The 15,851-nt window shown below is 42.5% G+C and overlaps 1 protein-coding gene across 4 annotated transcripts in view; it reads right to left on the bottom strand.

Annotated features, from left to right (window-relative positions):
• The window catches only part of STK26 (serine/threonine kinase 26), a 138,958-nt gene extending 126,591 nt beyond the window's left edge, over window positions 1-12,367 (bottom strand). Inside the window, exons 1-2 of one of the 4 annotated variants that reach the window (XM_030208981.1) lie at window positions 12,191-12,366; window positions 11,917-12,018 (exon numbers count right to left, since the gene is read on the bottom strand). In XM_030208981.1, the coding sequence (XP_030064841.1) occupies window positions 11,917-11,958 (42 nt within the window). In that variant the 5' untranslated portion in view covers window positions 11,959-12,018; window positions 12,191-12,366. Of the gene's footprint in view, window positions 1-11,916 lie in introns of all 4 variants that reach the window. The other 3 variants (XM_030208980.1, XM_030208983.1, XM_030208979.1) reach the window with 3 other exon arrangements.
• Window positions 12,368-15,851: the final 3,484 nt, after the last annotated feature.

Raw genomic sequence — 15,851 nt, forward strand, 5'->3', positions numbered from 1 at the left:
GATCTCACTGAGATTGCTAAGATTTTTAGGAATTATTTCGCAAAATCATATGCACCAGAGATCTCACAGAGATCAGAGCCGGAAATGAAAAAGTATATAGAACAATCTGGTATGCCACATTTGTCGGAAGAGATGGCAGAGACGCTTAACTCCCCAGTCTCCACTAGGGAGATTCAGAGAGCCATCAAAGCATTAAAGTACTCCTCGGCCCCTGGACCAGATGGCTATACGGGAGAATTCTTTAAGATCTTGCAGAACCAGATTACTGGTCCCTTATTAGACTATTATACAACAGTAGTAGAAGACAAAAAATTCCCCCAACACACCAATACAGCGCTGATTAGCCTTATACCTAAACCAGTGAAAAATCCCATGCACCCGGGTTCTTACCGACCAATCTCATTGATCGATGTGGATATAAAGATCTTATCCAAAATTTTATCAGAGAGATTGTCACCGCTGATACCCCGGGTGGTACAGGGAGACCAGGTGGGGTTCGTGAGGGGTAGGCAGTCTGTCATCAATGTTAGGAAACTCATAGCTGCATTGCTGCATGGAAGGGCCAGCCGTAACCCATATCTGATCGTGAGTTTAGATGCAGAAAAGGCATTTGATAGGGTGGGCTGGCCTTTCCTGTTCACAACTTTACGGAGGGTGGGATTGCATGGGTGGTATCTGGATGCTATACAGGCTATGTATTCTACGCCCCATGCTCGTGTGTTAGTGAATGGAGTGCAGACAGATTCCTTTCCCATTAGTCGTGGCACCAGGCAGGGTTGCCCCGTCTCCCTTGTTATTCCTTTTAGTGTTAGAACCATTATTATGCATTATTCGTGCAGATGGGGACATAGGGGGAGTGTGCCTGAATGATTGCAAACTTAAAGTGCTCGCGTATGCAGATGACCTCCTTATTCTTTTAAGTGAACCACAAAGCTCCTTGTCCAGGCTGCTCAAAGTAATAGAGGAGTACGGTATCCTTTCGGGGTACAAATTAAACCTTATCAAATCCTTAGCTATGCCAGTGCAAGAGGAGACTCAATTGGCATGGAAAGGGTCATTTCCACTAACATGGGCAAGGGAACAACTTGTTTATCTAGGGGTGACCATTACTGTCGATCCCATGAAATTATATGAGAAAAATGTACTTCCATTACTTATTGAAACAAAACGATTGTTGGGTCTTTGGGGCGGGTTTCCCTTGGCGCTGGTGGGACGCATTTCATTATTTAACATGATGCTAGCGCCTCACTGGCTGTATTTGTTCCAAATGCTACCACTGGCGCTGAGGAGAAAAGAAGAAAGAATATTACATAAAGCCTTGCAAGGATTTTTATGGAGGGGAAGGAAACCGAGATTGCCAGTTTCTAGCTTGCAGAAACCTAAAGAGCAAGGAGGAATGGGACTGGTCAATATTAAATATCTGTCTGTAGCATGTGCCATGAGACACATACGAGACTGGATTGCAGAGACTAATGACTTTTCGGACAGAGCAGTGGAGGGGGCTTTGATGCCATCTGCACACCTCAGTTGGCTATTGCATACAATACCTGGGGCACGGGTTCGGGACTTAATGAACAATCCAATACTGCGGTCGTCCAGAGCAGCATGGAGATGGCTCTGTCGGAGGCATGGTTTTTCCGCAGCGAGCACCCCGTATCTGCCCATCAACCGCAACCCAGACTTTATAGCAGGTACAGAGTCGAGAGAGTTCCGTCACTGGACAGTACAAGGGATAAAATATATAAGCCAAATAATCACAGAGGAGGGAGCTGTCAAACCCTTTACTGAACTTAGTCTTTTGGCTTAAAGCACACTGACTGGTTTGCATATTTGCAGATAAAGCACTACATTACTTCCTTAGGGTGGTCTAATCTGACTGAGGATGTGCAGGATGTGTTGAGCGAAGCACTCACCCTAAACGCTAGTACTGCAGTTCCCCTGCGTTTTCATCACAGATACCTTAAGGATACGACTGAAGAAATAAATTTCAAGAAACTCATTGGTCAATGGGCTGAGGATTTACAAATTATCGTAACAGAGGACCAATTTCGTCAACACTTCACTTCTATCCAAAGGAGAGAGACATTCCCAAGATATTGGGAATTACAGTATAAATTTGCCTTGAGGCTCCACATATCGCCAAGGAGAGCATACAGAGCGAGGATGGACACTACGGGAGCTTGCCCCAAATGCGCGCAGGAACTGGCTACCTTGGCACACATGTTTTGGCAGTGCCCAGACATTACCAGCTTTTGGACGCAGATCATGCGTACCGCATCTCAGCTCTGGAAGAGATCCGTTCCAGTTTCAGCGTTGATTCTTTTTGAGGACTTCCAGCTGGATGATAGACCCCCAGCGGGCTTGCTACAATTCTTACGCAAGTCAGTACTGATGGGCAAGAAAGTGATCCTATTGTATTGGAGAGAGACGCATGGACCCTTGGTGTCAGTGTGGAGAACACACGATAGATTTGTTCAAATTGGAGAGGTGTAGCTTGCAAAAGGCCTCATTTGCTGTGCAACGACAGTTTAAATACACGTGGCAGCGTTTTTTGATGACACTTCACCCAGTGGCACGTAAACGGCTTCTTTTCTCACCAGACTAGTCTCATGACAGAGTTTATCAGGGAATGGAAAGAGGGGGGGGGGGAGGTGGAAAGAGGGGGGGAGAGGTGGAAAGGGGAGGGGGGAACGGGTAGGGTTGAAATTGTAAAATGATGACATGAATCTACAGTATTTGCTTCTTTATTGTTCAATAAAATGTTTAAATATAAAGATGTTTTTGAGGGTGGGAGGGGGTTAGTGACCACTGGGGGAGTAACGGGAGGTCATCCCAGATTCCCTCAGTGGTCATTTGGTCATTTCGGGGACCTTTTTGTGCCTTATTCGTTGGAAAAACACGTCCAGGTGAAAACGTCCAAGTGTTCATCAGGGACGTCCTTGCTTTTTTCGATTATGGGTCAAAGACATCCAAGTGTTAGGCACGCCCAAGCCCCGCCATCGAAAACGCTCCCTTGAAATTTGGACATCCTTGTGACGGACTGCAGTTGGAGACGTCCAAAATTGGGTTTCGATTATACCGATCTGGACGTCTCTGGGAGAAGGATGTCCATCTTCCGTTTTATGTCGAAAGATGGACATCCTTCTCTTTTGAAAATGAGCCTGATAGGGGCTCATTATCAGGGCTCATTATCAAAGCACTTGACTTACAAAGTTTCATAGTTATTATGTAACTTTGTAAGTCTAAGTACTTCGAAAATATGCCTCAATATGTACAGTAATACATTTGCATCCATTTCTGTACATAAAAACTGTAGATAAAAAAATCTACTGTTCTATATTATTTTCGTACATATAAATTTTAAATTAACACCAAATCATCCATAGGTTATAAAGGCATATTTTCAAAGCACTTAGCCTTCCAAAGTTCCATAGAAACCTATGGAACTTTGGAAGGCTAAGTGCTTTGAAAATGAGCCCATATGTAACTTTGTAAGTCTAAGTGCTTTGAAAATATGTCTCAATATGTACAATAATACATTTGAATCTCTGTATATAAAGATTGTAGATAAAAAGAATTTGCTGTTCGATATGATATTCTTACATATAATTTTAATAACACCAAATCATGTAAATATTGCTGTCAAGCATATTCTTACAGAAAATCTAAACAGATTTTAAAATCAACATGCCAAACTTCTTAGGGAAACAAAAGAACCAATGACCTTGTGTTAGTCACTGTTCACATAACAAGACTTGTAAGAAGAACAGAGAATAAACAGTGCTCCTAGTTTTCTGCAATTCAATAATCACAAGTAACAATGTACCACTTTAGAAGAAACTGCAGGAAATTAGAACTCCACTGCTGCCACCTCCACTCTGTTACCAGTTTAGATTAACCACAGCCTGCTGCCACACACCTTACTCCACCTAAAAGGTTGTCACCAGGAGACTTTCACATTCACTCTCTTCCTATCCCACTCCAAGGGCATGGAGTTCTCCCAGCCCTCTCTACCCTCTCCCTTCCACATCTCCGCTTATCCCCACCATACCCAATAAAGTCTCCCTCCCACCATTTGGCTGTATGACCTTATCAACCCACATCCACACATACTGCCAGTCACCATTCCTATGGAGAGACTATATGGCAGCAATGCTGAGAAAGGGAAAAGTACCATTAGGTGAGGATAGAAAATGTGACATTGTAGAGTGTGGCAGAGAAGGGGTGGAGAAGTGAAAGATATGAGTGGTTAAAGATCAGATCACAAGAAGAAAAGAATGGATTAAAAGTTAGGCAGTAGAAAACAGAAGCAGCACACTTAAGAGGGGAAGAAACAGGTTTAGTGAACACGGGCTAAAGAAAGACCAAAAAAAAAAAAAAGAAAAAAAAAGAATGAAAGTTAAAAAATACAACATATAAACTGAACTAGAGGAGGAAAAAAAAAAAAAGCACCACGATGTGCATAAACTAGACAAAAAGGTTGAAATGTGCTTTTTCCAAACTTTTTGCAGATCCCAGACCTTAAGTATAACACTTACAGATGAACAAAACTATCTTTAGACCACTAGATATTACAAGTAGATATCCATTTTCTGTGAGCTGCTCTTCTGCAGTATCCTGACCCTGTGCCCCAAGTTCGAAGAACAGCTCACAGAAAAGTGATCTCCAATAGTAATATCTAGTGGCCTAATGACAGCAGAAATGGTGAGACAATGCTGAACCAGAAAAGTTTTATCATACATGCATTTCTAAATACTTAGAACCATCCCCGCCAAAAAAAGTAGCTACAGGACAAACTACTTAGGTCCCCAATTTTTATAACCTAAACAATCTGTGTTAAAGCTTTATAAGTAAAACCAGCCCACATTACACAGTACAAGCCAGGGAGATTAGAGCTAAACTTTCCCAGAGTGCTAATTTTAGCAAAACTGTTGAAGTTAAGGCAACATTATACTGCCATTCCTGCACAACGCTGTTTCCTGAGCAATGAGTTTTATACATTACGTTTTTATCTGGTAGCATACCGACAGACGTAATTTTCTTTCACAGACAATTTTAAAGACCTTAAAGACTGCAGAGGCAGGCCAGTTGGCCGAAACACAGCCGTGTCTGGAGTTATACAATTGATCTGAACTTGACGTGTCTTTAGAACTACATAATAAATTTGGACTTTTCCAACATCGTCTATAGACTACATTTTGTGTCATCTTCGCTGTGTTTTTCTACTTGTTGCTGTAGCTTCATCCCATTCAGATGAGTTTCCTAAATCAAATTTGCCTGACCTCACCTGTCTGACCAGTCAGAGAGATTTCTCACAGAATCATTTAATTCTAATATGAACTATGAAAACAATCAGATTCTCTCTTTCCCAAGATTATTTACTTATTATTGAGCATTGTTTTAATCCTCTGCTTATAGGAACATCAACTTAAAATATCATGTTAAGATATTTTCAGGGTTGCATGGCACTTTATACTAGACAGCCCTGTTTTAGAAACAGTTGAGTTTCACAGAACTTTACTAGTGGAGAGATGGGTAATGCAGCTTCCTTATGAACCCTAAGTGGAAAGAACACAAGGAGGTGAGGTCAACTGTCAATCACAACACAGGCAGTCCCAGCTCACAGTAATACATGGGTATACAGGATATTTTTTTCCTGTTGAATTTCCATTTTGTTGGTGGGGTTTATTTTGTGTTATTTTCATTTTGCTTTACTATGTGCTATTTCTCAACAGAATGCACTAAAACAAAAAGCAACTGCCAACTCCACAATTATAAAAAGGCTCCTTCTCCCAGGCCTAATGCCATATCATCCCAGTCCTCTCCTCCCCAAGCCTTACCTAATCCATGCATCTGCAGAGGCAAGAGCAATCCACAGTCACTCCGGTCCTACCAGTGCTTTATTTCAGAATGACACTAGCTGATCCAAGGTCACCATCATTTTGCAACATGGTTTGCACTGTGAAACACTACTGGTCTCAGGTCAGCAATCATTTTGATAAATAAGCTAGTGGGACAGGTATGTCTGAAGAATGCTCCTTCCCTTGAAGGCCTGTGGATGAGTAGAGACAGGATGTGGTGGGGAGAAAACAGTCTGGCACATTGCCCAGCAGTCTCTTTTCAGGGTGAAAAGGAAAGTGGAGAAGGCCTTGGGGCTAACTGCTAGTGACTTTTTTTAAAAACCAAAACACAACATGAATGTGAACGGTATTGTACTGATTTTCCTTTTGTTCTATTTTCAAATGAAATTAAACAAAACTGGAATGAAATAGGAAGAGCTGATATTTCCTAATGACCATGTATTCCTACTGTACTAAAAACTATTTTAACTACTGCCATGTAGCGTAATAATGCAACTGGCTGGGCCCTGTGTAGTGCTTTGAAGGTAAAGTTTGCTGTAAGTTAAATAATTTTTTGGTTAAAACTTAGTGGGCTATCAAAAGTACAGGTTATTAAATAGAACATTTCAATATGCGGCAGCTCTAACATTTTTAACACAACAAAAATCACTTTTTAGATTACTAAAGTGGTGAGGTGAGGAGTGGCCTAGTGGTTAGGGTGGTGGACTTTGGTCCTGGGGAACTGAGTTCAATTCCCGGCACAGGCAGCTCCTTGTGACTCTGGGCAAGTCACTTAACCCTCCATTGCCTGCCGCATTGAGCCTGCCATGAGTGGGAAAAAGTGCGGGGTACAAATGTAAGAAAAAAAAAAAACTATTTACACACTAGATCCAACAAGTCCACAACAGTTGTAATATCAAATGAAATTACATTCACTGAATTGAGACCACAACTGCAAAAATGTGTCTTAGCAATATTTAAATTAACAAGGATTGCATTTTACTATCTAACCCTGGATGAGTTATGAACATTTGCAGTTAGTGTGAATAATATTCATAGCAAGTCATGTAACAATGTTTTCTTTCTATACTCAGGGGTTTGTATGGCATTTCTAGCAGTTTATGTTTCTTTTATTCTTACAGCATACATCATACTGTACAAAACTCTTTAGGATCTTTGTTTGTTCTTTTTTACAAGTTACTATGCAAAACTAAATTTCTTTCCCTATACAGCGCATGGAAGAGTGGATAAAAATATAATAAATATATTTTAATAGGTGGAAACTACGATATATGCATAGAAGGAAAAAAAAAAAGTCATGAGCCCTAGTATAAAAACATTTCCATAAAGGAAATTAGCCAAGAAACCTATTTGCATCTAGGCTCTCTGAGCATGTAGTTAACCAGAACTTGTGATGTTTATTCTTCAGACCGACAGTTCTATTCCTCTTTAGGGGCCAGATGCAGCAAAGGGTTTTTCCCACTGTGTGTCTATAGAAAAAATGTTGGACACATCTAGTCCTAAGTATGTAGGTGTATATGTAATAAAAACATGGATATCTGTCTTAATTAAACCTGCACTGACTCATCTATATAGTTTTGTTTGTTTTTCTTTAAATGGCTGCTAGGTCACTGTGGCTGATGTACAGCTATAAACACTTTACTCCATAAATTAGATTTCTGTATTCTACAGGGTGTTTTTAAAAACTCTTTATCTCAGGTTTGTGGTCTCTCTGCTGTTCCTGCTTCCCAGCAGGCATGCCCAAGGGATCCTTTCCAGCCCTTGGGTGAATCTCTTCATAAAGGCAGTTAATAAATCCCAATAAATAAAATAAATAAGGGGCGTCTCCTCTCAAGCACTCTCAGCACCATTTACTAAATGGCAGGAATTGCCACAGTAGCAGATCCTTTACCTGTTACCCACCTAGCCACCTCCTTTTTCTCTAGGCCCAAGCAGACCACATCCTTGACCACATTCTCTAACAGTGATTCCCAAACTTGTCCTGGGAACCAGTAATCTAAATATAGCTTTCTTAAGTTTTAGAGATCTGCTACCAGTTAGTTTCAGGATTATCACTCTACTGATCTACTTAATCTCTGTAAGGGAATACAACATTTAAAAAGTCAGACAATTTGGCAGGAATTTCTACAAATATAAATTTTAAACCCAAATAAGCAGACAGATGCTTTTGGAAGAAAAATATGGAATCCCTAAACAAAAATGTACATACTGTAAAATGAAGTGTATTGCTACATCAGAAATGAACCCTTAAATATAATAAACGTTTTTTTGAGATCCCCATTACAAGAATCCTCTATACTAAATTCTCCAAAAATAAACATTTCATGCCACTAACTTTTTTTTTTTTAATCAATAGTTTAGAACAGCAGTATGCAATGGGACATGCGACAATCTGCTGGCAGGAAAAAATTCAAGATTTTTTTCCCTCGTGTCCCACCACTACTAAACACTATCATAGTATCTTTACCATAACAGCTATTAAAATAAGCATTTGAAAAACATATAAAAGGTAAAATTATGTATCATACCTGATCATTTTCTTTCCATTAATCATAGCAGATCAATCCATAGACTGCTGGTAGATGGACACAACCCACCAGTCTATGGATTGATCTGCTTGATGATATGGAAGGGGCCCTTATACTAAAGTTTAGAATGCATGCTAAATGCCAAGAAGCCCATTTTATACATATGGGCTTCTTAGCATATAGTGAGTGCTAATTCTGTTACAATGCTCTAAGCTTTAGTAAAAAGGGACCCAAAGAGGGGCATAATCGAACACGAACGCCCATCTCCATGGGCGACTATCTCCAAGGACGGGTACGCAAAGGGGCGGGACAGACAGTATTTTTCAAAAACATGGGTGGCCATCTTTTGTTTTGATAATACGGTTGGTGCCGGGCAAATGCATTGGATTTGGGCGCATTTGAGCTGGGCGGTTTCGGTTTTCAGCGATAATGGAAACTGAAGGTGCCCAGCTCAAAAACGAACACACCCAAGGCATTTGGTCGTGGGAGGGGCCAGGATTCGTAGTGCACTGGTCCCCCTCACATGCCAGGAAACCAACCGGGCACCCTAGGGGGCACTTGTAAAAAGTAAAATTAAAAAACCTCCCAAGTCCATAGCTCCCTTACCTTGGTTGCTGAGCCCCCCAAATCCCCCCCCAAAACCCACTCCCCACAACTCTACATCATTACCATAGCACTTATGGGTGGAGGGGGGCACCTAGATGTGGGTACAGTGGGTTGTTTTTTTTTTTTTTGGGGGGGGGGGGGTGGAGGGCTCCCATTTACCAGCACAAGTGTAACAGGTGGGGGGGGGGGGCCTGGGTCCACCTGCCTGAAGTCCACTGACCCAATAACAACTGCTCCAGGGACCTGCATACTGCTGTGATGGAGCTGGGTATGACATTTGAGGCTAGCATACAGGCTGGGAAAAAAAAGGTTTTAAAGTTCTTTTTTTTTTTTTTTTGGTGGGAGGGGGTTAGTGACCACTGGGGGGGTCAGGGGAGGTCATCCCCGATTCCCTCGGGTGGTCATCTGGGCAGTTGGGGCACTTTTTGTGGACTTCTTCATGTAAAAAAAGGGTCCAAAAAAAATGGCCCAAATTCTCGCTTCTGCCGCTCTTCTTTTTTCCATTATCGGCTGAGTGCGCCCATCTCTCCTCGGCCGATAAACACGCCCCAGTCCCGCCTTCACCACGCCTCCGACATGCCCCCGTCAACTTTGTTTGTTCCCGTGACAGACTGCAGTTGGAGGCGCCCAAAATCGGATTTCGATTATACAGATTTGGGTGCCCATCTCCCGATTTGGGTCAAAATATGGGCGTCTTTCTCTTTTGAAAATAAGCCTGAAAGCATCTTAAATTACCATCTGATTTTATTTCTCAAAGAGCCACTAACATTCCTGCCATTAGCAACTGAAGTAAATGCAGGTGTGCAGGTGTGCAGGTGTGCAGTTATTTTTCAGAATCTCATACAGGTTATCAGTGATACATACACAACTGAAGAACAGGAGAAGAATATTTTTAAAAAGTCTAGGGATATAGTCATTTTTTTCAAAAATTCATGCCCTTTTCATAAGTAAAAGGCATAAAATGTTGAAAATAGAAAAAATGCAAGCTAGGCATAAGATCAAAGGAAAATCTAGAGAACCAGGAAACAAGACAAGGGAAGGGGGCTCATTTTCAAAGCACTTAGACTTACAAAGTTCCATAGGTTACTATGGAACATTGTAAGTCTGCTTTGAGGTACTTTAATACTATAGCACCTTTGTTGCACATCAAAGATCAGCTTGCACCAAACATGTCAACTTTTACCATTAATATTACATACTTGGATTTATCCATTAACATGTTTAAAGTAAGTTCTCAACCAAACACTTTAAGAAGCAGGATGTGGCTACTCTGACCTGCATTTAAACATCTTCTATGCAAATTGTTACCCTTGTTCTTTCTCCCAACCAAACCATGCAGGCCATTACACAGAGTAGCAAACTTTTTTTTACCTTAGTTTTTATAATTTAGTGTTTTTCTATTGTAAACTGCTTTGTTGTAATATTACAAAATAGTTATTCAAGCAGATTATTGAATAAACATGAAGTTTAAATAATTTTGCTGCTCCAAAAGGCTTATGGTAGCCAGCAGCCCACTTTTTCTCTTGCAGCAAACCCCAAAAGATATGCACATACTGGATGCACATTCCTCTCAAGACTTGAAAAATACTGTTAATTACAGTATGGCCAAAGGGAATAGTCATTACTGTAGTCTTGGGTCCCCGTTATAAAATAATTTTCTCAAGTGATTGTTCTGAGTAATTTAACTTAATAAAGCTTTGGCAGCTTGTTTCACCTTTTAATCAAAAATAGGCTATAATTAAAATTGCAGATACCCTGTGACTCCTACCAGCCTTGAAGGAAATGTCAACTACATGACCTCAAGACCCCTTTCATTATTCCACGAGTTTAATAATACAAAGCATTTCCGATTGATTTACTCGGTACTAACTTAATTTGAGCTTAAATGTTTGTGTGCTTCATCTCAAAATAATATGAACACTTAACGTTTAGTAGATTTTTCAATGTTAATTTAGAACGACACAGCGCTTCTCAATTCACAACACTGAAAAATTAATTAATGGAACTTCCTCTCGAAAAACCATGGGAGGCAAAAGTTGATCAGTTTCGAAAACAAAACGTTCAGCTTATCATATTCTTAGAAATGGTGGCGATTAAGATAACGTTAAAAAAAAGTGCTTTATAAAGCATTTACTGCAGTTTTTCAGGTCTTTGGGTAAAAAAAAGATTAAACGCATCCTACACCTGATTCATGGCTTCCTCGGCTAAAAAAAAAACTGTTTTCGCACCACACTGAGAGAGATCTGATTAACCAACGATAAAACACTGTAAACGATCCAACGGAGGCGTATAACGCGCAAACCACGTCAATATTTCCTTTTACAACACGCTCAGGGAAGTGAACTGCAGAAAAAAAATGTTGTTATGATGATCCTTGAATTGGATAAGCATTACACAGAATGACACTCTTTTTATCAGGCCTCAGTGCAACACTTCAAAAGCTCGAACGAAGCGCGAGGCCTCGTCAACTCGACCTCGCACGAAAAAAAGGGAAAAAAATACAACTCTTAACTCAGCGCAGGAATGTTATCTATTTAAAAAAAAAAGGGAGGAGGAGGCGTGAATCCAACATCCCTAGAACTTTGGGTAAAGATAACACAACCGACCGGCCGGAGAAAACAAAATGGAGCAGCTGCTGCGGCCCGTGACTTTAAAACTCGGGCGCTGGGCTCGAGACACTCACGTATGTATCCGTCCGTTTGCTGAAACGAAACAGCGCGCGAGCGTAAGCTACATCAACACAAGCGCAGCAGCCTCGAAGGCAGCAGAATTTTTACACCACCACTCTCTCCCCCCCCCCCCCCCGGGTTCACACCGAACCCAGGGTAGCAGCGTCCCGGAAAGGAAGCGCCGAGCTAGATCGCGCGCTTCCCACCGAGAGGCCGCGGGAAAAGAGCAGCAAGCCGAGGCTCCACACTCACCTGCATCCCCGGTACTTGAACCGCCACCGGAGAATGGGCCATGGTTACTTCCGGCGCTCCTCGGCGAGCTCTTGAGGAAAGGAGTCCTCTGACGGCCGGCGGCTGTGGGGAAAGGGAGGGGGAGGAGCGGTTAGCAGCGACCGTGTCTGGGAGTCCAGCAGCTGCAGGGCCGGAGGGGCGCCGGCGCGCACTCACCTCCGCCGCACGCCCGCTGCCTGCCTTGCTCTTCTCCGGGCTGTGTCCGTTTACCCCGGCCGTCACTGGCGTCCCATACCTTGCCGAGCACGGTCCGTTCTGGCTACTGCTTCAGCGAGCCCCGGTCGTTACCATGGCTCGACTCTCGAGGAGGTGAGTCCAGCGGCCGTCCTGACTGTTGCGGCGGCGCACGGAGGGAGGAGGAGACTGAGACGGCCTCACAGTGACGAGGACGAGAGCGCCATGTCTGGCAGGAAGCTGCTGCTGCTGCTGCTGCTGCTGCTGCACCTCCCGCGCTGCTTGGGTGGAGTCCCGCGAAACAGGCGAGCTAGCGCGATGTACGAAACGGATTATCCGACTTCGGCTCCTCCCTCTTTCCCTGTCGCCTAGTCGGGCAAAACGAGTACAGGAAGAATGAGGAATGGATTTCTAGCCTCCATTCTCTTCATGTTTCCCCCCCCCCCCCCCCCCCCGGAAATCCTAGAAAGTACTTAGGATCAGGCGTGTATGTGCAGCCATCTCTGAGGTGCACGGTTTGCAGGTGGGAGAGAAGAGGAGAAGTGGTTTTCTCTGAGGACAAGCAGGCTGATAATTCTCACCAATGGGGGGGGGGGGGGGGGGTCGTCGTCGTCCGTGACAACTTTAGAAAAAAAAGAGAAGTCTCTGGAACACTCCGTCGCGCGGGCCGAGCGCACTGTGCGAACGACTTCGCACCTGCGACGCGAGCGTGTCCTCTTCAGTTTCTTTGATCCACGCTTCAGAGTGACACGATTTTTTCTTCGCGCTTTCTACGGCTCAGGAGACCCTTCTTAGGTGTTTATCGCCCCCTTTTTTCACCTTTTTCAGCTTCACCTTGTAGTTTCTTTAAAATATTTTTAAAAATTTTTTTAAAGTAGTGTGTTTCCTTATTTTTATTAGTTTTTTGTCAACTTTCTTTTTCGTTGTGGCCGTCCTTAGGCTGCTCGGCTGGATCTTTCCCCTTTTTTCCTTTTTTGTGCCTTTTTATTTGGCACGATCGAGTCTTTTAATTTCGCCGCAGCTGTTTTTCCGTCCATGTCATCGAGGACTCCCAGCAGCTTCAAGCGTTGTACTAGCTGCAACCTGACCATCTCGGGAGCCGACCCCCATGCGTGGTGTCTCCAGTGCCTTGGGCCCGACCATCTGCCAGCTCCCTGTAAGCTGTGTCTTTTGATAAAGAAATGGACCCAAGTGGCTCGGCTCAACTTGAGAAACTTCTTTCTGATCGGTCTGGTCCTTCGACGTCCACATCGGTACAGAGGTTGGCGGCGTCAACGTCAAGGGAAGCATCGACATCGAGAGTGCAGTTAATGGCTGCTGAGTGACCAATTCGCGCTGGGAGCAGTGAGGTATCGAGTGGGTCTCCACCTGTCTCGAGGCCTACTGCTATGCAGGCCCCCCCGGGACCGACCTTCATCGGACCCAGCCCCGAGGAGCCGTAAGGATTCCACGTCCTCGGTACTGATCTGCACATCTGCTGTCTAGAATTTTGGAAGATGTTAATGAGAAAGTAGACATTGTTTACTTTTGCAATGTGTGTATGGACATTCTGTTCTGGTGTATGCATGTGATAATATTTGAATAATTGTCTATACTTATGGCTAGATTTCTGAACATGGGGCATCATTAAAGAACAGACTTTTAAATGCCCAGATGGGTATATATGCTAATCTCACCTTTGTTAAATGTTTCAGACATGTCAATAAAAATATTTGAAACATAAATGTTTCAGACATATCCATCTACTTGCTCCTGTCTCACTGTATTCTCCAATGTAAACCACATTGAACCCAAGTTTATTTGGGATAATGTGGGATATAAATGTAAGGGGGAAAAAAACCTTTATCCTTCACCTTTTAAGGCACTGCCTATCCAACTGGATGATAATGACACAAGGAAAGCAAGTTTGGTCCAGTGAAGACTAACTCAAAATAACCTGTTCCTTAGCTGGGCTCTAGTATTGCCATATTGAAAATATGACCATACCATGCCTTTGTGGTTATGTTCCACTAATATGTTAAACCATTAACTGACTTTCTTGAAAGGATTACATAACCTTTGGATGCATGTCTAGGAACACAAACACAAATTTATGCAATATCATAATTCCTCATGTACAGCTAGAAAACAACCTTGTAAGGTGGATAGTATTTATAATGAGCTCCTTTTATTATCCACCAGAAAGAAGAGATAAGAGTTTTCAGTTTTGGCACAGTATAAGTCATCACAACGAAAAAAAAAATAAGAAAACCAATGTACTGCATTAAAGGCTTATAGCCCATTTAGTTATCTTTAGTTTGTTTAATTATTTTGACTAATAAAACCACTTGTCCCTAAAACATGCTCAAAACAGAATAATCCATTTGTGTATCTAAAATGTAAACTTCTACAAAACAGATGAAGTGAAGATGTGATTCCATGTGCCCCATAGAAAGTCATTAGGCCACGTTTTAATGGAGGGGGAGGGGTTATTTCTTTGGAACCACCACTCCAATCTGGCCCATTTTTTTTTTAATCATTGAGGTGCATTTTCAAAGCACGTACATAAGTAAGGCCACACTGGGAAAAGACCAAGGGTCCATCGAGCCCAACATCCTGTCCACGACAGCGGCCAATCCAGGCCAAGGGCACCTGGCAAGCTTCCCAAACGTACAAACATTCTATACATGTTGTTCCTGGAATTGTGGATTTTTCCCAAGTCCATTTAGTAGCGGTTGATGGACTTGTCCTTTAGGAAACCGTCTAACCCCTTTTTAAACTCTGCCAAGCTAACCGCCTTCACCACGTTCTCCAGCAACGAATTCCAGAATTTAATTACGCGTTGGGTGAAGAAAAATTTTCTCCAATTTGTTTTAAATTTACTACACTGTAGTTTCATCGCATGCCCCCTAGTCCTAGTATTTTTGGAAAGCATGAACAGACGTTTCACATCCACCTGTTCCACTCCACTCATTATTTTATATACCTCTATCATGTCTCCCCTTAGCCGTCTCTTCTCCAAGCTGATTTACAAAGTTACAAGGAGGCATGTTTTCAAAGCACTTAGACTTACAAAGTTTCATAGGTTATTATGGGGCTCATCTTCAAAAAAGAAAAACATTTAAAAAGTGGCATAAATCTGTATTTGGATGTTTTTCTCACAAAAACATCAAAATCAATATTTTCAAAATCTATTTTTCAGACTTTATCTATGCTGTTCTGCAGTGCGTCCAAATCTCAAGGGAGCGTGTTAAGAGTGGGATGTGGGTGTTCCTAAGACTTGCACTTATGTTTACTAAGGTGCTCTATGGGCACGTTAGCATTTTTAACACACGTAAATGGTTTATGTGCGTTAAATGCTAACACGCCCATAGAAATGCATAGGCATGTTAGTGTTTAACGCGCCTTAAATTTAAAGGTGTGCTAGAAACGCTAACGCACCTTAGTAAACATACCCCTTAGACTTTTTTTTAGCCATAATGGAACAAAACAAAATCATCCAGGACTAAAACTAAGACATTTTGAGCTAGACCTGTTTTTATAACATGGCACAAAAAGGTGCCTGAAATGACCAGATGACCACTGGGGGGAATCAGGGGTGACCCCCCCCCCCAATACCCCCCAGTGATCACTGACCCCCTTCCACCCCCCAAATATGTGAATAAAAATATGACTTACCAGCCTCTGTGACAGCCTCAGATGTTAAAGTCAGGTCTATTAAAGCAGCATGTAGGTCCCTGGAG

The sequence above is a fragment of the Microcaecilia unicolor genome, chromosome 7, assembly GCF_901765095.1.
Source record: "Microcaecilia unicolor chromosome 7, aMicUni1.1, whole genome shotgun sequence".
Classification (NCBI taxonomy): Eukaryota; Metazoa; Chordata; class Amphibia; order Gymnophiona; family Siphonopidae; genus Microcaecilia; species Microcaecilia unicolor.